Below are 25,298 nucleotides of genomic sequence, written 5' to 3'. Positions count from 1 at the left end.
GATGTCAAATACTTGGATTTATTAAAACTATTATACTGAGCTTTCTTGGTAGCATTTGATAATATTTCCATAGAAAGTCACTTCAAATGTTATTCAAACACTGAAAATAAATAGCTGTTTCCAGAGTTCCACCACATATGGGCTGCTGCAAGATAGAATTATTGATCTTGCCATGCTTTTTCTATGTAATTCTTAAGAACACACACTCCAAGGAACAATTGCTTTAACAAGTTTGGACTATTTGCTTATGTTTATACAATATTACATTGTGCAGGGAGTTAATGTGACAGAAAGTATGTAAGTTTTAAATTCATTTTAATTGTTCAGTCTTTGCTTACATTACAAAACTGTTTAAAACTGCTAAGGAGAACATTCAACTCTCAAAAGAAGGAATAGGCAAAACCCTGAGAACAAATTCTGCTCAGAATTCTCTACATTCAATTTTTATTACAGCCAGCCTCAGTTAGTTTGGATGCTATGTTATTTCCCAGATATCCAGGGGCTTACAAAAAAGGCAAATATATTGGAAGTTGGATCTTTGGGATGTAATCATTGTATATGAAAACGATACACTTAGTTGATGTATTGTCAATTTTGCTTTTACAAACATTTGAGAATTTGTAACTAATGTGGATGATTACTTTAATAGTTCGTGCCCCTGAAGTCATTATCTTACATATGCAATTTCATGCATACCGGTTTCATCCTTTCTGTAATCACCGTCATTGATGATAAGCATTCTTAGCACAAACAAAGCAGTGTAAATGCAGTGGCTACTGCATTGTTTCTTGGATACCTAATTTCTTCTCGGTATTTTCCCTTTATTCTGTAGCATTCATTTTTTAGTCTTGTAATGTGGGGAAATAAATGAGGAAGGAAAAGTATTTCTGATGAAGCCATTAAAAAAGCTCAGTTACAATTAGTGTTTCATTTTACAACCTCTGTTTCTTTAAGTTTCTTGAAGCAAGTAAAGCTTCTTTTAAACATTATAAGTATTATGCCAGTAACGCGCTCCCAGATTCTATTCACGCTCACTCTGTCTTTAAATCTGGTGTGTATGTATTTGCTCAAACCACAACTGTACAGTGTTCTTACCTATTTATATTTTGTTTGCAGTTCAGTGAAGAAAGCCAGAACTGTCAACTTCAATTTCATACCTTGTAAAGAGAGACCTCCTCAAAGTCTCACCTAATTCTTAGTAATTACTCATGAAAGTTGTTAATAGAAGTCAAATGAGAATGCTCTGGCAAAAGAAAGAGGAAAGCATAATTTATTTTATTAAATACTAAAAGTAATTATTTCATGCTGAAAAATCTTGTTCACAAGATATTATTTAGAGACTGCAGGAAATTTCAGATTAGATCATGTGAGAGATATTAAAATCAAATCTAAAAAAACAGATCATAATATAAAATTCTGAATACATTTTGATTTTCTGTTTTAAGTAGGAGTAAACCATAGATCATGCTTTTGTCATGGATGTGTTAGGGTTTTGGTAGCCTTGAACTACCATATAACAATGCCAAAGTAAAGTGTTTTTTTAAGTAACCACAAGACTATCAAATGTATACATTTATATAAATGTATGCATTTATATAAACATATATAGAGCAGGTTTGGGATGAGGTATATATATTTGAGATGTGTGAATATATGTAAATACATACATTCTCTCCTCCAAATCGCTTACTATATCTGCTTTGTAGGCTATTCTAAGTCTTTGTGCCATGCCTATTCTCATTGTAAACCTTTACAGATAGACTTGCAGGAAAATATTAACTAAGTTTTGAAAGTATCTTCCTTAAATAATTGGTGTCCTCTCCCTTTATTATTTCTCTACATGTCAGTACATATGTGGGGAGAAGGACATCTCACTGATCTAAATCCTCAGAATGCTGCCTTTATTGTACATCTAATTTAACTTAAATGAAAAACTTTGTATGCGAATGTTGAAAAAAACCCAAGAAGGAATTTTTCTGCTGCATTTTAAATAACTACACACTATCCAGCAGAAATGTATCCTGCTGCAGGTCCCTGTAGGTACAAATCCAAGTGCAATTTCAGACAAAGACCAGAATTTTTTATCCACGTGGGTTACTAGCTTGTGTCTACATTCAAAGTGTGGAGCAACTTTTGTCCCATCTGCTCTGGAAAATATGTCCATTGGTAAACAGTGGGTAGGCAAGTTGGCTGCAGGGATTCTTCTGATGAAGAACCAAAGCAATTAAAGATAAAAAAAATTAGAGAGAACAGGCAGGCATCTGAGGAAGATGGACTATGGCAATATTCAGGGGTGTCAATTCCTGGAGCTGGATCAGGGAAAATCTGGCTGTAAAACTCTCTTTGCCTTAGCTGTCTAGTAACTATACCACAGTTATCCTTCTGACAGTATATATTCCTCCAATTAGACTCTTATATTATTACTTACTCATGTCCATGATTGGCAAGCTCAGCTATAGCAAATCTGTATATTTTCCTGAACTGTTTTATCATTTTCTCTTCTCTTCTCTTCTCTTCTCTTCTCTTCTCTTCTCTTCTCTTCTCTTCTCTTCTCTTCTCTTCTCTTCTCTTCTCTTCTCTTCTCTTCTCTTCTCTTTTCTCTTTTGTTTTCAGTGGGCAGAACTTTACCTGAAATCACGTTGCCTAGATTTTTTTATGCTTCACTGATCTGGATACAGTATTTGCCATTTTTGCATTACGGAGATTTGTATAAAAATTTATATTTGAGGAGTTAATGAGAACAAGGAGGTAGTCTGCAATTCAGTGGCTTTGCATATAGCATGCAGAACTGTCTTACACACACTTGCACTTTCACCTGCCCATTCTACTTTTCTTAGGTGCTTGCCTTGAATTTTTGTGCACATTCTTATTTTGAACTTACTTCCACGGTAAAAGCAGTAAAAGTAGTCTACCTAGTTGTGTTTTGTGCCTACTCAACTGATAGGCATAATAGGCAGCACAATATTTAAACTTTTCATACAGTTTTCTGCTATAATCTATTCCTGTATGTAAATGGAGAAACTGTGTTTAGAAATCAGGACTCCATTTTACATTTTGACTTAACCTCTTCTGGTCTAATACAGGACAATCCCAAGTATTTTAGTGTAAGATTCTTCAGGTCCCTGACACTGTCTGTGATCTATCAGACAAGGCTCTATTCCATAGTTGGTTAAGATATTTATTCAGTGTGCTGTGCTTCTTCTCAATGGTAGAAAGCATTTGTCTGTACAAAGAGAAGCATCATCAGTAGAGACAAAAGTATGAGAAACTATGAGAAACTTAGGACTGTTCTGCTTGCCGTGTTCAGTTCATTCAGTGTTTCCACCAGGTAATTTATCTTACTGGCACTTCTGGCTGTGTTTTTAACAGAGCAGCCATCAGGTTAAGGAAGCAGAAATCAAGAAGAAGGATATCTGAAAAATGTTAGCAAGGGAAATAAGGATCCCTGTGAGCCAGAGTGTTCTTTTTAATGATTACTGTATCTGTTTTTTTTCCAACCCTACACTAACCAACTGAAAAGAACTACAGAACCCTACAGGAGCTTTCTTATCCTCTTGGTTTATTCTTCACTTCTGAATCTTCTATTTGAAAATATAACAAAGTATCCAATCAGCTTACTAATCCTTCCTATTAATAATTAAGAACTTAGAAAGAAGATAAATTACCTTTAATTTTCATAAAATCTTAATTAGAGGAATATAAAAAAACTACCAATTACCAATTACTTGGATACTATTGGTATCCAAGAAGAGATCCTTGTCCTGTCTCTGAAGTTTATGGCTCTGCTCCTTAGTGATTTAGATATCTTGCCAAAACCAAATCCAAGCCCTGCTTGTGTTTATATCATGCGGTCTCACTGAAATCAATAGGTTTGAAAAGGCAACACAAAATCTTACAGTACCATACCTATGTACTAATAAACTGTGGCCTGAATATGTCAGTTGAGAAACTCCTGCGAGAGAGTTTAATGCATTTCTTACTTTCTGCCCTAGTGTTTACAGAACCTTAAAAGAAATGTCTAAACTAAAGGTACATGCATAGTGGGGAAATGCATGTGAGTATTGAAGAATGTCTTTTAAAAGGTTTGCCTGCATACAATCATTGTGTAAATTTCCAGACAGGCTTACTGACAGTTGAACATATAGGTTATAATTAAAATACATGTATGAAGTGCATATACTATGATGTTCATAGACTGTCATTTAGAATGTTTTTTTTTCTTCAAAGTTGTCTTTGACGAATAGGATCAATTTCTTTTGTAAGCTTATGAAATCCTGCATCAAATACAAACAATTGTATTTTAAAAGTCTTGTTAAGTGTGCACATGGCTTTTTAAGAACCAGAAAATGCAGAAAGAGGCTAGGTTGCTTCATTAATAACAAAACACATGGAAAACAAACTGAAATTAATAGCACTAGAAAAATTATGGACTTTGTGCAGGTTTTAAATGGCTAAAAACTGACAGTTACTATTATGACAGCAATGCCATTAAAAAGTGCCAGCAAAAGATGCTATGACCTGAGATACATAATCCTCTGGAGGAAGGATTAAACCTACATAAAGGCAAGGTCTGGTAGGAAATCACCTAAAATCAAGAGCTGAAGCAATGTGATACTCCTAAAGCTGGACTGATAATTCTTGATGTCATTGGCAGTCAAGTCTAGCTCTCAAGTTCAGCCATGTATTAGATAAAATATATTACTTTTCATGAACAATAGTCTGCAATAAGAGATGTTTTCTGCTCTTATAAGTGAAGACACATCTAGGCTTCCCACATTCTTCAGATTGCATCTGTGGTATTTGGGCAAAAAAAAATGTCATTACTCCACAGGGACTGATTATTTTAAAAAATTATTGAAACTTGTCAAAATGTACTGCCATTTTGGGGGCAGCAATTTAAATAAAGCTTAAAATTGATGAGAATGTGTCACTGACAGAAATTTCATTTTCCTTGCATTTGTAGTTTTTGTTAAATTTCTCTTTTATCAGCTATAAGGGATATATCCTGGTTCTGATTGCATAAGAAAACCAGTGGATGTTGGACCATAACTGAGATTAAAGCTTAACTTGCAATAGTCCAATATAAAGAGTGAGCACACCGAGTGAAGGACTGAATGTTATACTCTGAAACAACCTGTATGAATGAGAAACCCAGGGAGTAGCAACTTGAACTTGACACTTTCAACTCACAAGCAAATTTCTGCTAGCATTAAGGGCATGATGGCACTTCAAAAGAGATTAGACATCTAATTCCACAAAAAAACTTCTTAGCAACTCTCTGACAGTAGTGGCAAACCTCCTGTACCCCTTAGGTTAGGGATCACAGGAGACCTGTATCATTCAAACTATCTATTAAAAATGATTTTAAATAATAATAATTAAAATAATTAAATAATTAAAAAACAACAGAAAATAGAAATGCTTGAAGGCAACTCATGCATTCTTTTACTCTCACATGCCTTCCTCTTTGTGCTATTGGTGGTAAAACTATGCAGTTATGAAAGTTGCAGTTTGACTAAATTACAATCGTAGTGAGTGTTCATAAATTGGTGGTAGAAGCACGAAAACTAAAAGGAAATATACATACTAGAAAAAGGATGGATTGGGAAAAGTAAAAAATAAAAATAAAAAATGCAGCACTGAAAGTTTGGTGTTTCTTTGAGCAGTCTTGTCTTGATCTTTTCTTCTGAGTGGGTCAAGAAACAGTGATGTCACCATAGTGAGTGTAGCTCCCCCAGACAGCATTATCCCACTGTTACTCAGGAAAAAGCAAATCTCATCTACAGTAGCAAATGCTGCAGACTTTTAGAAGTGCAGCACGTGGGCTCTTGTCCATCGCTGGCAGAAATGCAAAGCTAATGGTGCTATTGTGCTCTTTGTATCTGTTGTAGTTTCTATGGAAACAAATAGGAGGCAACCTACATACATTCCTGGAAAGAAAGCACTCTTCAGAATTACGAGGAAGCATTAAAATGTACATTGTTTCATGTGGCCTAAAAAATGACAGTTTGTCATGTATGATTTAGTTCCCCTCCTTCTCTCAAAATAAACCCCAGTGGGAAAAGAGGGAGAGACTATGGATGAAATATTTTAGCTACTGACTTTGCAATTTTTACTTTCCCTTGCCAAATTCTTGATGTTTTCCAGACCTGCACTGGCAGATAAATACAAGCCAGTTGGGATACTAGTATCAGTTACAGCAAACTGTAGTAACTTAGTACAAAGCACAGTAAAGAAAGATGTATTAAATTATAGAGCAGTGAAACTGTACTGGAGGTGAGAAATGATGGTGAAGTTAGTGTTCAGGGTGTAGGACAAGGATGAAGAGGAGAAAGACCACAAAAACCAACCAACCAAAAGACCAAACCAAAAGAAAACAAACAAACAAACAAAGAAAAACAAACAAACAAAACAAGAAAACAGACACAACAGACCTGCCAAAACCAGCACCCTACCTTTGGTATGTGGCATTGCACATCATAAAACAATTCTATGTTGACTGTACTGCAGTTGCTTACTTCAAATTTAAAAGCAAATCACAATGAAAAAGCAGGAATGGCCCAATACTTAACACATCGACAAAGTTAAACTAGTTGTGTCATCTAGTGGAGATGGGTAAGGGGAATGCCATTCATGATGGGATTTCTGCCAACGACTGTTATTCAAGTGATATTTTTTAACAATGACCCTATATTTCTCAAGCTGCTATGCTTAAGCTCCTTGTAAGGAAACAAAAAAGAAGCAAGCACTTAAGCATGAGATTTCTTAACTGGATATGGTAAAGATGCACACAAAGCTGTTAAGAGCACTCAGAGAGATGCTGTAGAAATAATCTCTTCATATTCCCTTGCTTTCTAGCTCTGACTGGCATTCATAAGAAACAATTTTCCTACTCATACTAGAGACGTAACTGGCAGGAGAAAAAACAATACATAGGAGGAAGGAAAATAGATTGGAAATAGCTGTGAAAAACAAGGAATAGATAGTGACAGCCGTGGGAGCGAAGGTGACAAAGACTGGTTTAGAGTGGAGGTTGCCAACTGTAGAAAATCATTCATTTACAGCTGCGCATTATGCCAGGCAAGGGAGTAAGGCTTCCTTACACAATAATTGCACCTGCAGTGTAAAAGCCTGGACTTATAGGTATTGATCTCTGGAGCTTAATAGCACAAGTGCGGTGCTTTTTTTCTTGTACCTCTCTAAGCAGATGTTCCTACAGAAATAAATGATCCTCCTCAACAACAACAAATTTCTCCAAGTAAACCCTTCACAGAATTTTAGTCTAAACTAGCATCCAAAACTATTACACTTTATATTCTTGTTCAGTTGGAAGTGTAGGCCAGTATCCTGTTAACTCCCCAAACAAGGAGAAAAACAAATGTGATTACTGTTGCCATTAACTTTGCATATGTTTGGAGCAAAGAACTGATAGAAAATCTAATGTAAAATAGAAGAATTCAAGGCACTGGTAGACAGCTAGGCATATGATTTCCCTGTCTCTCTGTGAACTGGTGAGAGAATTGCCCTTAGCATTTCAATTTAGCAGTTGGTTATGGAACTTTCATCTCTGGCCTTCTAGTAGTGTATTCCTTTAAACTTCATTTCATCTAGAAAAGCTTTCAGAGAAGTCAAAAGAGGTTGCAGAGGGATGAGTTCAGATGTGTTTTTATACCTGTTGTTACATCTACTGATTTTTTCTCATCAGCAAGGTAACTGATTACAATTATCTTCGATTACAATTACAATTATCTTCATTTCCTTGCTTCTGCTTTGCTCACTTGCAAGGCTCACAGCAATGAAAAGGTTACCCTGATATTTCAGAATGTTACAAAATTCTGTGTTTTAGAGGGATATAGTCATCTTCAGAGCTGAAAATGAATACTGATTATTGACTCTGGAAGTCAATCTTCAGCTATTCCATGTTAACTCCTAGAAGTCTCTTAGATTGCTGATTAATGATTCTGGGGTTTTCTAAATTAATATTTTGACTTAGTAAATTAGGTTACCAAGCGAGAATTTGATTACATGGTGATGTACATAGGAATAGATTTTCCCAGAAGGGCTAAGTGGGCTAAACTCCTTGCATTCACACCAGCCATTCTGATGCACCTGGTGCTACACAGCTGTTCTGTTTAAATGAAGGCTGTATTGGCTCCTGGTACTGAGCTTCAATTACAGAGCACACAGGGGCAAAATATCCAAGATTGCAATAAAGCTTTACTGGAGCACATGTCTACTACCTCATATCATCCCCCATGAAGCACACATAAAAAAAAAAAAGGTTTGCTGAGGTTACTTTTCATACTATCAGTATATGGTATGAAAATATAGCATAGAATATTGAAAATAGACCTCAGGCATGTGACAGTAGCATTTTAAGCTCTCTCTCAAGCTTTACGGGTGTGAATCCACACTAGTGACAAGACACTTAAATCACAGCTGAAGTTTCTTTTTCAAGCTAATCTTTCTGACTGCTCTGACACGGGTTGGAAGCTGTGTCAGTTCCAGCTGAGAAACAGTTCAAGAGGATTCTGCCCTGAAGCTGCTGATAGAATCACTGGCTGAATTAGAAAGCTTGGTCCCTTCCAGTGCAAAGGCAAACGTTAATTAAGCCTTAAATAACGATGACAAAAACGCTGTGTTAAGTGACTATTGAGCCAGCTGTGAAATGCTTACAGCCAGTCCCCCAGGCCTGTTGGATGGTGACTACTGAGCAGCAGCAGCTACACATGCTGCCACCAGCCCACCTTAACTGGAGGGCCACTCAGGTATGCACATAAGGCTAAGGTGTTCACGCTGGCTGCAGGAATGAGGCCAAAGCTCAGCTGCAGCACCCAGTGTGAGGTGGCTCACATACCCAAGTACAGGTTAGGGGCTGACCTACTGGAAAGGAGCTCTGCAGAGAAGGACCTGGGCGTCCAAGTGATCACTAGATTGGCCATGAGCCAGCAGTGTGCCCTTGTGGCCAATGATATAAGGCCGATGATATCCTGGGGTGCGTTAAAATAGAGCATGGCCAGCAGGTTAAGAGGAGGTGATCCCCCCCTCTATTCTGCCCTGGTGAGGCTGCATCTGGAGCACAGTGTCCAGCTGTGGGCTCCTCAGTTCAAGAAAGACAATACTTTAGGAGAGTATAGCAGAGATGTTGAGGAACCTGGTGCATCTCCCTTATGAGGGAATGCTGAGAGACCTGGGACTGTTTGGCTGGGAGAAGACTGAGGGGGATCTCATCAGTGCTTCATAGAATTACAGGATGGGTTGAAAGGGACCTTTAAAATCATCCAACCCACCTGCTACAGGTAGGGACAACAGACAACTCCCTCTAGACCAGGTTGCTCAAAGCCCATCCACCCTGGCTTTGTAAACATCTAAATCACGGAGTTGAGTGGATGGTGATGGACTCTCTCCAGCGGTGTGCAGCAACAGAACAAGGGGCAGCCTACTGCAGGGAACCTGTTTTAGCAGGAGGTTGGACTTGATGATCCCCATAGGTGCCTTCCAACACTTGTGATTCTGTGACTTGGCTGGGGGCTGACCCGTGAGCCCTGGTGATGTTGCCCAGAGAAGCTGTAGGTGCCCCATCCCTGGAGGCGTTCAGGGCCAGACTGGATGAGCAGCCTGACCTGCTGGGTGCCAGCCCCACTCGCAGCACGGCCTTGGAATTGGATGTTTTTCATGTATTTGAAGCCCCTTTCAACCTAAACCGTTCCACGATTCTACAATTCTGCAAAATCCCTGGATCTGCTCACAGACTTTCCCATACTTCCGATTTATCTCCAATTGGGTCGTATTAGAAGGTGTCACTTAGGAAACACGTGCAGGATCGCGTTTCTCACTGCTGGACCAGAGGCACCCACCAGGGCTCGGCGGCAGCCCATGCCCGGGGCAGGGCGCTGAGCGGCTCGGCGGCCGCCACGTCCCCGCCAGCCGCGTCGGTCGGGGCGGAACCCTTCAGCGTGGCGCCGCTTTCCGCCCGGCCGCCGCCGCGCGGTTGCCCGGTAACGTCGGCGCGGGCGGGGCGCGGCGCTGCAGGGAGAGCGGCCCGGTGCGGAGGCTCGGCGGCACCGTGATGCTGGAGCAGGACGGCGGGCTCTCCCTCACCATAGCGCGGATCGTGCAGCGGCTGAAGGGCTCCAGCCTCCACTCCCAGCTGGAGCGACAGGCCCGGGTGAGCCCCGCACCCAGGCCCGGCTCCCTCTCCCCGCCTCGCCGCTTTGTTCCCGGCGTTGTGTCCCTGCTCCGCGCGGTCCCGGGGCCTCCCGCCATCCTTCCCCGCTTGTCCGGTCGCTGTTTATCGTTCCTCCCTCTGAGGCCGGAGGATTTCGCAGGCAACGTGCGGCTGCCTTCTGCCCATCTCGCCCGCTCCGATAGTGAACGGCTTTGGGTTGTAATCCGCGATTTGCGGAGCTTTGTGCCCCTCCGCTGCCTTCCTCCGAAGTGCCCTCTGGGGAGACGGGGCTTTGGTGAAAGGAAGTGAAAATAAATGGAAAGTGCACGCGAAAGTTCGTGTTGTAGCTGGGAAAGCAGTTGTTGTATTTAGCAACTGGTCTGCGCATGAGACCTCGGCTTCTCATGTTCCAGATGCACTCCTTCAGATTAAATTTGTTTCTGTTTCCATGACTGTAATGCCGTGGTATTGGTGCTGTACAGCCGTTGTAGTGCTTTACTGAACTCTTTGGGGTTTGATTTCATGGAATTTTGGATTTCATAGAATTTTGGGTTTTATTTAATGTTTCATAAACAATGTGTGAAGTTGTAGAGATTTGGTTCTGGGCAGAGCGCCCATTGTTTGCCTTAAATTTGTTTGGTTTTGAAATGAAGCATGGTTTTCTTCTCTGAACGTCCCTAAGGCTTTCTCCAGCAGGAGACATCACAGAATCATAGAATGGCCTGGATTCGAAAGGGCCACAATGATCATCCAGTTTCAACCTCGTGCTATGTGCAGGGTCGCCAACCCCAGACCAGGCTGCCCAGAGCCACATCCAGCCTGGCCTTGAATGCCTCCAGGGATGGGGCATCCACAGCCTCCTTGGGCAGCCTGTGCCAGTGCGTTACTACCCTCTGAGTGCCTTCTTTGTTTCTTTTGTTGTTAGAAGCACCTGCCAATTTGGTCCTTAATACAGCTTTAAATGCATTGTCTGCTGTGCTCTTGTTAAGTGGCAGCTCTCCAAATTCAGCATCCTAAACAGTGGGCCTGACATGGCATGTAGAGAATGAAGGGATTTCAGAACAGGAATCTCTTCTAACGACTCCATTACTGATGACAATAAAACTCATGTTCACCTCTGCTTTTGTTCTCTTGCCCTCTGACTCCTGGAGGCCTCGTTGACAGCCTTCAGTACCTACACATCTGTTTTGACAAGAAGGCTCAGTGTGTCTGGGACTTGGTGGGTGGTTATGGTATGCAGTATCTGCAGGCAGCCTGAGAACTTTATCAGTGCCCTTATCAGGACAGTTAGATGTCTGAGTCTCATTCCTCAAAAATATCCAGCATCTCTGAAAACATGAGTCACAATGGAACACAAGGTTTATTTTAATACCACTAGATATTTTTAAGATGTCTTGTAAACGTTATTTTAGCTGTTTTGTAAATTGATCTCTTCTTTAGAGTCTATGAAGGAGAACTCAGAATGAACAGTCTCTTTCACCTGTTAATAATTTTGAGCAAAACACAATTTCCTGATGTTATTTGTGAGAGATGATAGAAGAGTCCTGTGGTTATGAATTGATCCCACCAGTGCTCTGTTTGACGCAGCCTGCACCCATGTCAGGGGCTGTGATGCACCATGTCTTTAAAATAAGTTTAGTGTGGGTGCAAAATGATCTACTGTCACAGTTCTCATCAGATAATCACACTTTTGTCCTGAGAAATGGAGTCGTGTGCTTGTTAATGAAGACTGGAAAATGAAATGTTTGGTTGATTCCATAGGATGAGTTTTAATGTTGCTAGTGTGTCTATAGTTAATGCAACGACATGAATACAGAAAAAAAGTGAGCATGCTTTTTCACTCTATGCTCATTTAGAAGCCTTGCAGCCTTCCTCTGGACCTGCTCCAGGTGCTCTGCATCCATCCTGTAGTGCAGGCCCAAGGCTTGGGCACAGTATTCTGGATGGAGCCTTACAAGGTCTGAGTAGAGGGAGACAATCACCTTCCTCTCTCTGCTAGCCACACTTCTTTGGATGCAGCGCAGGGTACCATTGGCTCCTGTGCATCAGGACTCCCAGGTATGCTCTCAAGGAGCTCTGCTGTCTGTACAGATATCTGGGGTTGCCCTGACCCAAACATAACACCTTATACTTGACTTTGTTGAACCTCAAGCTTCTCAAGCTTGTCCCGGTCCTTCTGAATGGCATTCCTTCCATCTGTTGTATCAACTGCACCACTCAGGCTGGTGTCACCAGCAGACTTGCTGAAGGTTTACTAAATCTCACTGTGTCATTGATAAATATGTTGGAGAGCACCAGACCCAAGACAGGCCCTGGGGGACTCCATTTGTGACCTTCCCTTTCTGAAATGCTTTTAAGGTAAAATGTGTGGGTGGCTAGAAAAACTGAGATGTGGAAATCTTCAGGCAGGAAATTTAGTTTGAGATCAAATGGAATGATTCAGAGATCTGACATCACCTTTTAAATATGGTATATGAATAAATATGAATGTTTAAGAGAATATTAAAATTTTTTCTTTCTTTTAGATCTCTAACAGAAATCTGTCAGACTCAGACTTGCCAGGTGACCAGGGGCAAATGACACGTAAAGCTTTTTTTTTTTAACTAAAAGTAAACTAAAATAAAAGCCCTAGTATTTTTTTTTCCTAAAGAACTTTTCTAAAACAGTAGATGAGAATAAAATGAAACAAAGGTTCTAAATTAAGTTCTGTGAAGCAAGCAATACTCACAAAACAAGGAATCCATCCTGACATTTTCTGTGTAGACATTTCCAGATTTGTTTTTCTTGTAGGATGCTGGTGGTGGGTGTACTTGAAGGAGAGCTTGTAGCAGATCAAGGCAATGCTGACTAAATAAGCTGAAAGATGAAACTGGAGTGTAAAAGTCAGCCCAGACACCCTCACCCCAGTCTGGTAACTCAGATGTGTAGGGTGGAGGGAAGAGGGAACACATCTGGGATGTGGTAAAAGGTTTCAAGAGCTGCCTGAAGGTATCAGTAAGGTATGGCAAGGAGCTAAGCTGGAATACAGGATCGGAATGGCTGTCCAGAAAAGAGAACACCATCAGCACTCTTGGAGCAGACAGTAACTACTTCCAAAAGATCTAAAGGATCTATTGATCTGATTGAGAGGTAGTGACATTCATAAGGCTTCGAATGGTGGAGGGAAGAGAGGAGCACTGGGAGTGATGCCTCTTGCAGTTGGGATGCTGCCTGAGTGCTTTGAGAGGGAGTGTGTGAACTTTTTAGATTAATTCATCTGGTGTAAAAGTTTGCAAGATATCTGAAGGTATTATTTCATGACTTTTTTTTTTTTTCTAACATTAAAAAAGAGAAATTGATAATGATTCTTACTTAAGTAAAAGATCAAATTAAGAAAGAAAATGTTTCTGTGAATGCAGTATTTATTTAATAAAACTTAGCAAGTAAATATAGGCTCGTGAGTTGTCATGGATAACAAATGATTCCTTTTTGTGCACTGTATTTGACAAATGACTTGCTATCCCCTTTTGATAGATCCTGTCTTTGGTCTAATTGGTCCAACAGTAACATTGCAGTATCATTAATTTTAAATTGAATGCAATTATGAATACTGTGAACAGATTGTGGAGTTCAGAAACAATGCCAGTGATTCAGGTTTAACTCACAGATTTATTTATTGATTTTTTTTAGTAATATGAATTAAATATATTTTAACTTGTGTTTTATTTGAAGTACTAGATTTATATTGAAATGAAACAGAAAAACTTGAATAGTGCATTTTTGATGTTTAATTGATGTGTTTTGTGTATCTTGTGGGAGAATATAATGTTTGAAACTGTTTATTTCAGTAAGATGCAATTAGAAGCTGTCTGTTTCAACTGTTAAATTTTTGATGTTTTAATTTGTTTAAGAAAGCTCATAATCCTTTCAGCCTTAATTTAGCTACAGTAGAAATATGCAAGTGTAGGAAAGATGTTAGTGTATTCAGGGTTTTATACTTACTGAAGTTGGCTTAATTATGCTCAGAATTATCCTCCTTTTGGTTACAGAAGTGTGTAAAATAAATCCAGAATCACTCCCTTAAATGTGTAGGATTTTTAGGTGTTTAGAGAGTGTTTATACTGGAGTTGCTGCAGTTGTAATTGAAATGATTTTGATCAAGTCAACTTGATCCTAATTGAATCATTTATGGTGATGACTGCCGACATCTTAGCAGGATACTGTACCGAAGTCAAAGCTGTGCATGGAATGTAAACACAAAGGATTGCTAATGGTACCTGAGCCACTTGTAAAAAGTTTTGGCAAAATTTTTAAAGTCCAAAAGTTATGCTTTCTCTTCTGTACGGCTGAAGGACAAGAAGGTGCTGACAAGTGCTCTATTGATGGTTTTAGGAAGGAATGTCCAACAGTCAGTTGGCTCTTGATTTACAAGGAGTGGACAAAGGCTGTTGATGAAGGTGAACACCCAGCCCTTGAGCCCTGCTGTCCTATCCATAAAAATATGCACAATGCCAGTTAGACTGGAAAGGACACCAGCAGGCGTGAACATTGTTAAAAAATAATTTGTTATTGTTTGCTAAAATATGCTGTGTTTATCCCTGTCTCAGGATTCAGCCTTGGCCTGGCTGAGCCCATGAGTAGCATCATTTCTTCCCTGGCCTGGCTGCCATTCTTTACCTTCCATTGCTCCTTTTCCTTTACTCTGCCTGTTATGATCTTCCTGATAGATTAAAAAGAAGAAAAAGATAGATGCTCATTCATCAATACGTGTATATTAAAATTGGAGAGTCTGTCTGCTTCTTTGTACCTTGCATTTTGATCATGCAGGAAATTAATTCAATTCATCAGTATGTCTCATCAAGGTGTGGGGTTCTTTTTCCCCAGTAAGCCACAGTCGGCATTTTTATCAGTGTATATCATAGTAATGCTTTCAATATAAGAAAATGTTGTCAATGTGTTTTTCGTGCTACCAAAAAAAAAAAAAAAAAAAAACAAAAAAAACCAACCAAACAAAAAACATAGTGGACAAAAATGCAAATGAAATTTGGGCACTACATTATATCAAGCAGTTCAAAACAAAACCTACTAGAATACCTTGATGTTTCTTGCAGCAAGAATTAACAACTAGTAAGAAAAGTAATAGAAGTAACTTGTAATCACAGAAATGGTTTGGGTTGGAAGGGACCTTAAAGAGCACATAGCTCCAGTCCTCCTGCCTTGGGCAGTGGAGTCAGAGTAGTTATCCAAACATGAAATTCAAGTCTATGGGAGACCCAGTCTACTAATTTTGGAAGATCATCTCTGTCTCTGACTCTTTAATGCCCATAAACACCCATATAAAATCAAAAGATGAAACAATTCAGAGGGGATTTCCTTTATCCTATCCAAATGAGTCTTTTCTTTGGCAATATTATACAGCCCTTGGATGTATTCTGCAGTGTTACAGCTGGCTGCAGCCACAAGCTGGACTGTCTGCCAGATTCTTGTGTTTTGGGTATTAAATAGATCTGCAATCTCATGTATAATAAAAGAAGTCCTTAGCAACAGCAGTGTCTTTGGCTCTGTAGCAATTTTCTACACCTTGTGGTTTGTCCTTATTGATCATCTTTCTGTTTCAAAAAGCATGCCTATGCTCTCTTTGCTATTGCAGTAATGTACCAAATATTAAAGACTTCAATATCTGTAGTAAAGGGACTTAAAAGGAGAATTGCTGATGCTAAGTAGCCTTTTCATTTTTCAGTCGTTCCCCCCTTTTTACAGGGAAAAATAGAAATATTTTTAAAAAATGTGCATTGTGAACATATGTAGACCAACTCTTAGCAAGCTGTGCTGCACAGTAGATGAGCTTTTCTATGTATATGTATAAACTGTAAAACAGATGACAAGGATGCAGAGTTTGTTAGCTGAGTGTGATGGAACAAAAGCTTGCCATGCTGTCAGCAGTGTTGTCTGTGCTGACACACTTGCATGGGCATGAAAGCCTATTAGCAGCATGAGTTATCATAATAGACAGCAGCTGATATGTCTCCAACATATTGCTGAGTAGCTTTTGCTAAGCAGTATCCTGCATTTCTGGGGAGCTGAGGTGGCTGTGTGCTTCTAACATGCCTTGCTCTGGCATGGCTGGGAGGTAAGCTTCACATATCTCCCAGTGTTATTTTCAGGTCAGCAGCCAAGATTGCCATTCTGCAATCCTCTGTCTTTATCCTCTAGTGCTTATCAGCTGTTACCACATTTTGTGTTTGAAAATTACACATTAAAGCCACTTCAAGAAAATCCTGAGTTTTAGATTGTTGTTCTTTTGGAACTTTTTGGTCTCTTTGTTTTGTCCCCTTGGTTTTGCTGTAGAAGGAGGTACCGTAGCAGCAGCTCATGCTGTTGCTGAAGAATCTACAGCAGGATTATAAAGCTAATTGTTGCCCAGCTGACATCTGTCAAATGCACTTCATTGCACATTCCTGTATATACCTTGTAATGACAGCTGCAGAGGTGAATGTTTGGTCCAGTTTTTATTTGAAATTTGAAGATGGCACCTCTTATCTGATGGGTGAACTGTGGGAAGTTTGATTGGAAGCTGCAGAACATTTTCAATTTGATCATGTCAATGACCAATCCTTTAATGTGTAGAACCTGGCATTTGTGCAAACCGTGTAGGGTACTTAGGAATAGTAAACATGTATGTCACAGATAGTCCTTCTCCCTTTACCTGCATACAGCTTTTATCACAGACATAAAAACAAAGATATTGACTTAGGAAAAAGTTGGCTGATTTATTTTATTATTATTTTTTGACTGTAACAACTACCTTCAAGTTACTAGGAAGTAATTTACTGTATGTATGTAAAGTTAAGCTTGTATGTTTCTTATTTTATAACTAAATACACGCTTTCTTTATAACAAGTGTTTGATGCTCATTTATTTATTTATTTATTTATTTATTTATTTATTTATTTGCCATTAGATTAGCCTACACAACCCAGAAATTAAACTGGAATCACTAAAAGAAGATATTAAGGATTTTCTGAAGACATCAGGTTTGTATTACTTCAGATAGTTAAGATGTGAAATTGTTGGCAGTTCAACATGGTGATGGTGTTAATTCTGGATTGTGTGAGTCATTGTGAAAATATACACACAATAGTAGGTGAGAACTTTATTAAATTATTAAACAGGATAGAGAAAATAAACAGGGAAAATGTTCTTGTATTATGGCAGCATATGAACACGTGATGCAGAAATATGATATTGCAGTTTTACAGGACACTGGTAATGTATCCTTTTTATGAAAATTATGAATGAAACAAGTTCAGGCCATTTGGTAATTAGCATTTGTGGAGGTCCTCTTTGAAATTTTACCCTTTGGTAAATTTCTATTGGAAGTTGTAGGCTATATTACTCTATAATGTGAAGATTTGATTATAAGTGATGTAGGTTTGTAATCACCAGGAACACTTATAGTTGTTTTGAAAATATGATGGTTTCAGAGAAATAGCTTATAATTGTTTAACCAAAGCTGTATCATAATTATTTGAACAGCAGATGGAAATAAAGGATATTCAACCTTTTTTTGCAGACTTTAACTTGTAGTTTTACGTACCTTTATTAGGTTAAGGTGTCTCCCTCTCTTCCTGTCTGTCCAGTACATAGACATGAATTGAGACAGGACAGAAAACTCTAGCAACTCTAAAGTAATCTCTGATTCATGTTCCATAAGTATTAATTTCTTAAAGTTGTCTAACGTTTTTTGTTTGTTTGTTTGTTTTATTTTGTTTTTTAACAGGTTGGGAAAAGAAGCTTCAGAATGCTGTTTATAGTGAACTCAATGTGTGAGTTTAATTAGTGTGTTAATTTATTAAGTTCTATTTGCATGATTTCCTTTTCATTCCTTTGTATATAAAGGTGTGTGATGTGTTGCTGTTGTGTGCAGTCTGCCATATCAAGGATGCTTGCTTTATTTCTGTTTGTAAAGTGTCATTTCTTTCTCATCCTAGTAAAAATGCTGGACTCAGATGTATTTTCCCATACTTCTAAACATTACTTTAATAATTTTTTTGTTGTTTTACTTCCAGAAGTACCAAAATTCATAATGTAATTCTGTTGTAGCTGAGGTAGTTATTGCAAATGAATTATAAATTATTTTCAGATGTTTATAACAGCATTATGTGTTCAAATACCTTTAAGATTTTACATCTCTAGACATAGCAAATCAATGTCATCACATTTGTTATAGTTATAAATACAGTGAAATTTGAGAAATTTTCACTTTATTATTGTGTAGCTCACTTTGAATTAAACTTCTGGGAAGTACAAGTGCCTTTTACACTCTGGCAAGGCACAAAGGCAAATTAATTGATACACACAGCCCAACCTGCAATTATCTGATAAAAATTTTTAATGCAAACATACTCCTGCTAATTTAACTAAGCTTTTTATACTTAATAGTTTTGAATAGTCTGTCTTCAGAGTACAAGGGTCTTGGTTCAGCAAAGTACTGCTATGTGTTACCAGTTAAAATAATTCAAAAAAATACTACTTGTTTTTATTTTTGATAATCATATGCTGTGTTTTTATTAGTGTTCTCATGAAAGAAATTATGTTTAGGTTTACAAATAATTAATAAAGCAAAATAAAAATATGAACACTTAAAGTCTACTGTATTTTCTTCAAGGTTTCCTTCACCGTGTCATCCTGCAGCACCTCCTGAGCATATGAAAGAACCTTTGGCTTATATGAGGAAAGCACAGGTTGGTTGTTATCAATTTTACAGTTCTTATTATATCTTTGGTTAGACTATTTCAAATTTCTTTTAATTTTATTAATCCAATTTTAATTTGCAATTTCTGGGGTTTATACCTTAGGAAAAATAAAGATTTGTAATTGTATGTGTGTAGAGTTTAATAATAATGTTGTATATATAACATATTACATACATACCATAAATGCTCAAGTAATTCTCCTGCTATGGAAGAAGTGGCAGGTGGATGAATATTTTGAACAGAGATTACATGAGGCATATAAGGAAGGAGAGTTTATTTCTGTTGGGAAAAAGATATGTAGATATGGGTCATTTCACTTAGGGTTACAAAAATATTTTGAAGAGATATAGGTAGGCAATTTGGCAATGAAAGACAACAAGCTGCATAGATAATGAGAGCAGAAAGAAGAGAGATCTTCAATAATTGGAAATTGGAAGGGAAGGGTAAAGCTTTAGAGCTAAGGAGCTTAAGGAATATTGAGGGGGAGAATAAGAAATAGGACTATAAAGGATTGAACAAGGATTTTGGTATTGGGGAAGAATATTTCTACTTCATTGGATTTTTTCATCTCTGCATGCTATTTGAAATAAAATTTTGCATGAACCTTTTGCGTTTTTTTTTCCTTTCCATTTTTAAGAATATGATCCAACCAGAATATCAGAGATAAAGGTAAAATTGTATTTAACGCAGCTGTGTGTGGAAATATATTCTTTTACAAGCTATTCAACAAACTGTGTTACTTTTTCAGTCATATTGTTGCTTGTTGCAGTAAGTCTTACTGTGCTGCACTGCATTTTCTGTCTTTAGCATGTGGGTATAAAGATTGTATTAAACAAATTTTCTACTGTGATGTGGAATGTAATGCCACAATTTACTGTCTGAAAATAATCACTCATATCAATGAATGCTGACATGAAAAACACACAAATACATAAACACGTATATAAGTACTTGTGTGTTTGTCTGAACCAGTTTAATTAACTATTATTTCATAAAAGAGTATATAGTGCTTAGCACAATATTTTTGATACTGTGTGGTAAGGATGGTTTTTCTAATCGTTTAGGAAAGATAAGGAGAAGTTCTGTGTTTGTTCATTTCAAAGTTTCACTTACCTAGTTCAAAGAGTATCATGCATATTTGTTTTCAAATTCTTTCTTGAAATACAAATAGTTTTTGCAGGGAAATATTGATAAGTGGTGATGGTTAGAAAGCTGCATGAGAGTGTGGCTAGGGGATTAACAAGACATTATCCAAACAAACTGATGTGTGTGTGAGCATTTGATTTTTGAGATGCACTCATTTATCACTGTTGGTAAAAGGCCCATGAGAAAACAAGGGCAAACAGCTTAATTGAATCTTGGCTAGGTTTTGTTAATCTTTTGAATAAAGACCAGTAAACAATGTAAAAAGTTTATGAGGTCAATGTTTCCATGATTTTGTTTATTTAAAATATTTGAGAGTAGCTAAAGTGCAATTATTCAGATTGCTGATGTCTGCTAGAAGTAAACCAAAAGTGGAAACTTACTGATTTATTTCCACCAGGTATCAGAAATCTAATGAATATTTTGAAGGTAGAAGGCTGTTTTTGTTTTATTTGTAGGTGGATATTTTTGCTTTTATTTCTCTTTTAGCATCACAACAGTTGGAGAAGAATGTTTTGATACTATCAACAATATTTGTCCTAATAGAAAAATGGTTTCTGTGTACATTTTATTTGATTTTTATTATGCACAGGCATGGCTTAGGATGCTTTTTCCATTGTTATGAGTACACTGGCATTTTCTTTATCCTTTTCTATCTTAATTTTGTTCTACTTCAGAATTCTGGGAAGAAGGGTAATACTCTGAAAACCATATTATTTTGATATCACTTATTGGAATGACTTTGAATGAATCACTAATTAAAACTATATTTGCTTTTTTTTTTTTTTTTTTTTTTTACAACAGATATTAAACTGTTCGTGATTAACCCTTTTTCTTCTCAGATTGGTTATGTTTTCTGATTTTTAGCTGGCAGTCTCAAATTTATGTACCGTATTCTTTTCATTATATCAAAATAACAGATTTCTAGGGAATGAGAGAGCACTCATATCAATGAGTAATAGTGCTGTAAATCAGTCATGCAGTTGTGGCATTGTTCAGTGTAGAAAAAGTACTGCAATTAATAGTTATGTTTTTGAATATTAATGTAAACATGCTGCATGTTTTCTAATTGTGTGTGCTGTAGCTGGAGAGCTGTTCCTGCAGTTGAATTAAGGTAGATCATTAGGTTCAGCTTCATCATGCAGTCTTTGATTAGGTCTTTCCTAAACAAAAGCCCTTTTTCATTTCGGTTTCTTGAAAATTGACAGATGCAATATCTGTCAATCCTGTCAAACCTCTCTTAAAAGCATCAGATAATTTCACACTCTGGTGTTCTCTGTGCTAATTGGTCTGGTTACAGTTTGAGAGGATTAGGTCACCTACTTCCACTTTGCTAAACAGGAGAATTATTACTTATGCATCTTAATGCAGATTAGGCATTATTACTAAATGCTAGGATTTAAAAATTGAAGACTTTGCTAATTTGCTTTGCTGCCCAGCATGCATTGGTTTGAGTTGAAAAATCCTTAAATCTGTTAGATTTCTTTATTTTGATATCTGCATTTTGATGAGGCAAAATGATGCAAGCCTTAGCAGCTCTTCAGTTCTCTCTGAGTTCAGCTTTTTCTTGATTAAGGAGAATTTCTGCAAACAATGATATATAATTCAAGTGGGTGATGTAAAGATATAAGGACAAATAGAGATAAAGATAAGAATAAGTAGCTGAGTGCAAAGAAATGTTAGGAATTGTTTCTGACATCTCCCATGAAACTATATTCTGGTTTTGTCCTATATTGATCTTACAAAGCTCATAGCAAGCTAATAGATTACTAACACTATACTACACTATAGATTACTAACACGCTACACCTTCAATGCAATAACTCTACTCATCTCTGGCTGGGCAGTTGACTGTCACACCAAGAGTATCAGCCTCCATTGCTCTTTGGAATGAGCTAATGCACAGTCTTGCAAAGCTGTCTCACTGCTCTGTGGTTTTTTTGTGTCTTTTATATCTTGGCATATTGTATTTTTTAAGTTTTGATCTTTATTGTTTCACTTGATGTTTTTTTTTAACTAACACCTCTGTATTCTTTGCTTCCATTTGCTTGTATGGTTTAGTAGTCTATGTGTTTTTTCTCACTTCTCATTTCTTCCAGCAACAAAACCACCATCTCCAGCAAAATAGAGTACTGTAAATGCTTTGTTCCTCCATGAGCGAATAAATAGTTTGGTATCATGCTATTGTGTAATTGTAGCATTTTGAAGGCGTTTGGGTGCAGTAATACAATGAAATAACAAATATTACACAGAATTTTATAAAAATTACTACAATCAGGTGAATATTTTTTGCAGCCACTACTCAACCTGTTTTGTTTATAGAAGAGAAGGTAAAGGGATTACTTGATTTTGGGAAGAAAAGTTACTGATAAAAGATAACTATTGTGTTTGATAGAAAACGTCATAAAATCTTGTAAATGGAAGCTAAAATGAAGCAATTATAAGCAAGACATAATCTTTTTTTTTTTTTTAACTTTTTTTTTTTTTTCCTTAAGAGAACATTTGAACTTCTGCCCTTCCCTTCATTTGCTTCCTGTCTAATAAACTGCAGCCCATTTTGGACAGAAATGGAGCTTAAATGGTTAGATGGTATCTAACTGTTGTCAAGTTTGTGCCTAGAGCTAATTACAAATAATAAATAGAGTTAAATGAAATTAACAGTAGTCCTTACATTCATTTGGTTGAAGCTTGACTCATCATCTGCAGAAAATGAAATTAAATATAAAACCCACCAGTGCAGCTGTAATCATGGAAGCAAAATCCAAAGCCAGTTGACTAGGAAGTCAGTACTAGTTGGCATTAATTCCAGGGGAATTATCCACAGATCAGGCCACAGAAGTGAGCCTGACATCTAATGCAATAGTCAGAAAAATCTGATTGTTCTTTAAGCTGTCCATTTGCTCTTGTGGAATTTGTCATCTGTTGATGTATAAAGAAGTACTTGGCATATGTCATAAATCAGTGACTGTGAAATGTGTGCTTTTTAGAGATCTAAAATTTGAGGAGTTCGTTTTTCTGGTTCTTTATTGTGACGTAGATGATGAAATCTGTTTCCTCTTTGTTTCTATTTAAGCAACCATGTAAACTTTCCCTTAATGCTTCTGCAAGTGTCAGTGGTTTTTGTTATCATTTCTTTATATATGAGTTTAGAAAGCTGCTTATTCTCAGACAAGGCAAAATTGAAGAAGAAAAAAATTACATAATTTAATTTTTTTGTGTGTTTCAGGGAAGCTGGGAGAAGCGAATTCTAAAAAGTCTAAATAGTATGTGCACAGAACTCAGTATCCCACTAGCACAGAAGGTAATGTATTAAGAACTTTCTGTTGCCAAACTGACATATTTTTTCTTGAAACTAAGCCTGCTCTTGCATTTTTTGTAGTGTTCGTTTTACACTTGGTTATCAAGAGCTGCAGGACTGCTCTCCAAAATATTTTAGTACAGAATACAGAATAATTCTCTTTGAGCTGAACTTGATAAGATGGCAGTCTATAGGAGGATCTTCCTCTGCTGTTGCAGGAATTAATCTCTTGAGGGAGCAACATGTTGGAGAGCTAATTGCTATGTTCATTGCTTTTAACAGAATGTTTTTGTGTGCAGACACAGCTATATAACTTACAGCTGCACAGCCTTTGGATAATGTGAATGTATTTTGTTTGCTGGATCATATGTGCCCAACCTGCTGGTTGTATGGGTTTCCTCCCCCCCCTTTTTTTTTTTTAAATGATTTTCATAAAAAACATAAAGTTTGAATACTTATATAATTTAACTGTATTATATATTTTGTATGTGGTCCAAGACAATTCCTCTTCACTCAGTGTGACTCAGGTAAATCAAAGAGTTTGACACCCTTGCAACTGGTACTTAGGAGAGAAAGATACTGACACATCATTACTGGTTCTCTTTGACAATCTGCATTTGTTTCATTATTTATTTATAAGCTTTAATTTTAAAGACCACAGATCAGGATAATAATGTTAGAATGTTTCATTCTTTATTTATTTTCCTGTTACAATATATAGAATTTTTGATACAATAGATAGTACTTTGGTTTTCTCTACACTAGGTTCATCATCAGTGACAAAAATGCACTTGGTTTTGCTTTTCATGACTGTGCCACAGATGGGAGTTTGAGGACAAAGTCCAGAAGCTCCAGCTCTAGCTCAGTAATATGAATCTGACCACCAAATAGCCTAAAATTCATTAGTAAATCCATAAAACTGTTTAATTTCCACCTTTCCTTTTTTTCCTTGAACTGGAGCCTGAGACCTTATACACTTGTTAGCTTGGGATTAGTTTTTAGCAAAGGAATTTTTTGTTGCTAGTGCAGCCTGTTTTTAAAGGTGTAATATTCATTTATATATTTGAAATAGGCATGCTTTTACTCATTTTGTTAAAAAAAGAAGAGTTTCTTTCTTGGTGACTTTCAGAGGCCTGCAAGTGAGCAGAAAGAGCTGCTTAATAAATGGAATGAAATGGGAACTGATGAACCAGGTAAGATCAACTAAATTCACATGCATTAATTTTTTGTCCGTTAATAAGTCAAATACACATTATTTATCAACCAGAGATTAATATAATTAATTAATTATTAATAATTATTATAACAGTATTATATTATTAATAAAATATATTTAATTAATATAATCATTTCAAGGTAAACAGATTTCAGTCTTTTTTTCTAATTTATAATGTTTAACTGTGCGTAAGTATTCATATTATTGTCGGTTTATTTCAAGTTACTGTGCTAATTTTGAGTCAACACTGGAAGTTTATGGTATAATACTCCTGATTCCAATGGTTTAGAGATTTATACAGCAAAGACATGGCTCTTTTTAGTGTAAAATCAGGCTAAGAGGAAGAAAATATTCAGAGCTATGGATAATTAAGCTCAGACATTTTGCTAACAAAAGATAAAAATAACACCTGCACAGAATAGTCATGTTAACATTTGAGAGAGCAAGGCTAACCAAGTTAATTCACACCCAGGTTCCTCAGAAGAAATTATTTTGCAAAGGTAATGGTTTGTATCTCATGGAGTACTACCTACACAACAACAAATACACTTCATGGGTTGTTGATGACTAGTCCTACTTTTCATTTTACTAAAGCAAATTTCATTCAATAATCTACAGTGTTTTAAAAAATCTTTAAAGAATATCGTATCACTTTCATGTCTGAAAGTGGTTCAGTGTAAAAGCTTATGTGAAAGCAGTAAAAAGTTTTCTGAGACTAATGTTCACTTAAATACTTGG

The 25,298-nt window shown here is 37.1% G+C and overlaps 1 protein-coding gene across 2 annotated transcripts in view; it reads left to right on the top strand.

Annotated features, from left to right (window-relative positions):
* The first annotated feature begins 9,965 nt into the window (after positions 1–9,965).
* The window catches only part of TBC1D19 (TBC1 domain family member 19), a 45,153-nt gene continuing 29,820 nt past the window's right edge, over positions 9,966–25,298 (top strand). For both annotated transcript variants that reach the window (XM_031588448.2, XM_090139584.1), the window contains exons 1-6: positions 9,966–10,168; positions 17,109–17,181; positions 17,928–17,973; positions 18,816–18,891; positions 23,273–23,347; positions 24,474–24,537. In XM_031588448.2, coding sequence (XP_031444308.1) covers positions 10,070–10,168; positions 17,109–17,181; positions 17,928–17,973; positions 18,816–18,891; positions 23,273–23,347; positions 24,474–24,537 — 433 coding nt within the window. In that variant the 5' untranslated portion in view covers positions 9,966–10,069. The remainder of the gene's footprint in view (positions 10,169–17,108; positions 17,182–17,927; positions 17,974–18,815; positions 18,892–23,272; positions 23,348–24,473; positions 24,538–25,298) is intronic.

Source organism: Phasianus colchicus, chromosome 4, assembly GCF_987193195.1.
Source record: "Phasianus colchicus chromosome 4, bPhaCol1.hap1.1, whole genome shotgun sequence".
In the NCBI taxonomy this organism is placed as follows: Eukaryota; Metazoa; Chordata; class Aves; order Galliformes; family Phasianidae; genus Phasianus; species Phasianus colchicus.
This window is presented reverse-complemented; position numbering and strand designations above follow the sequence as displayed.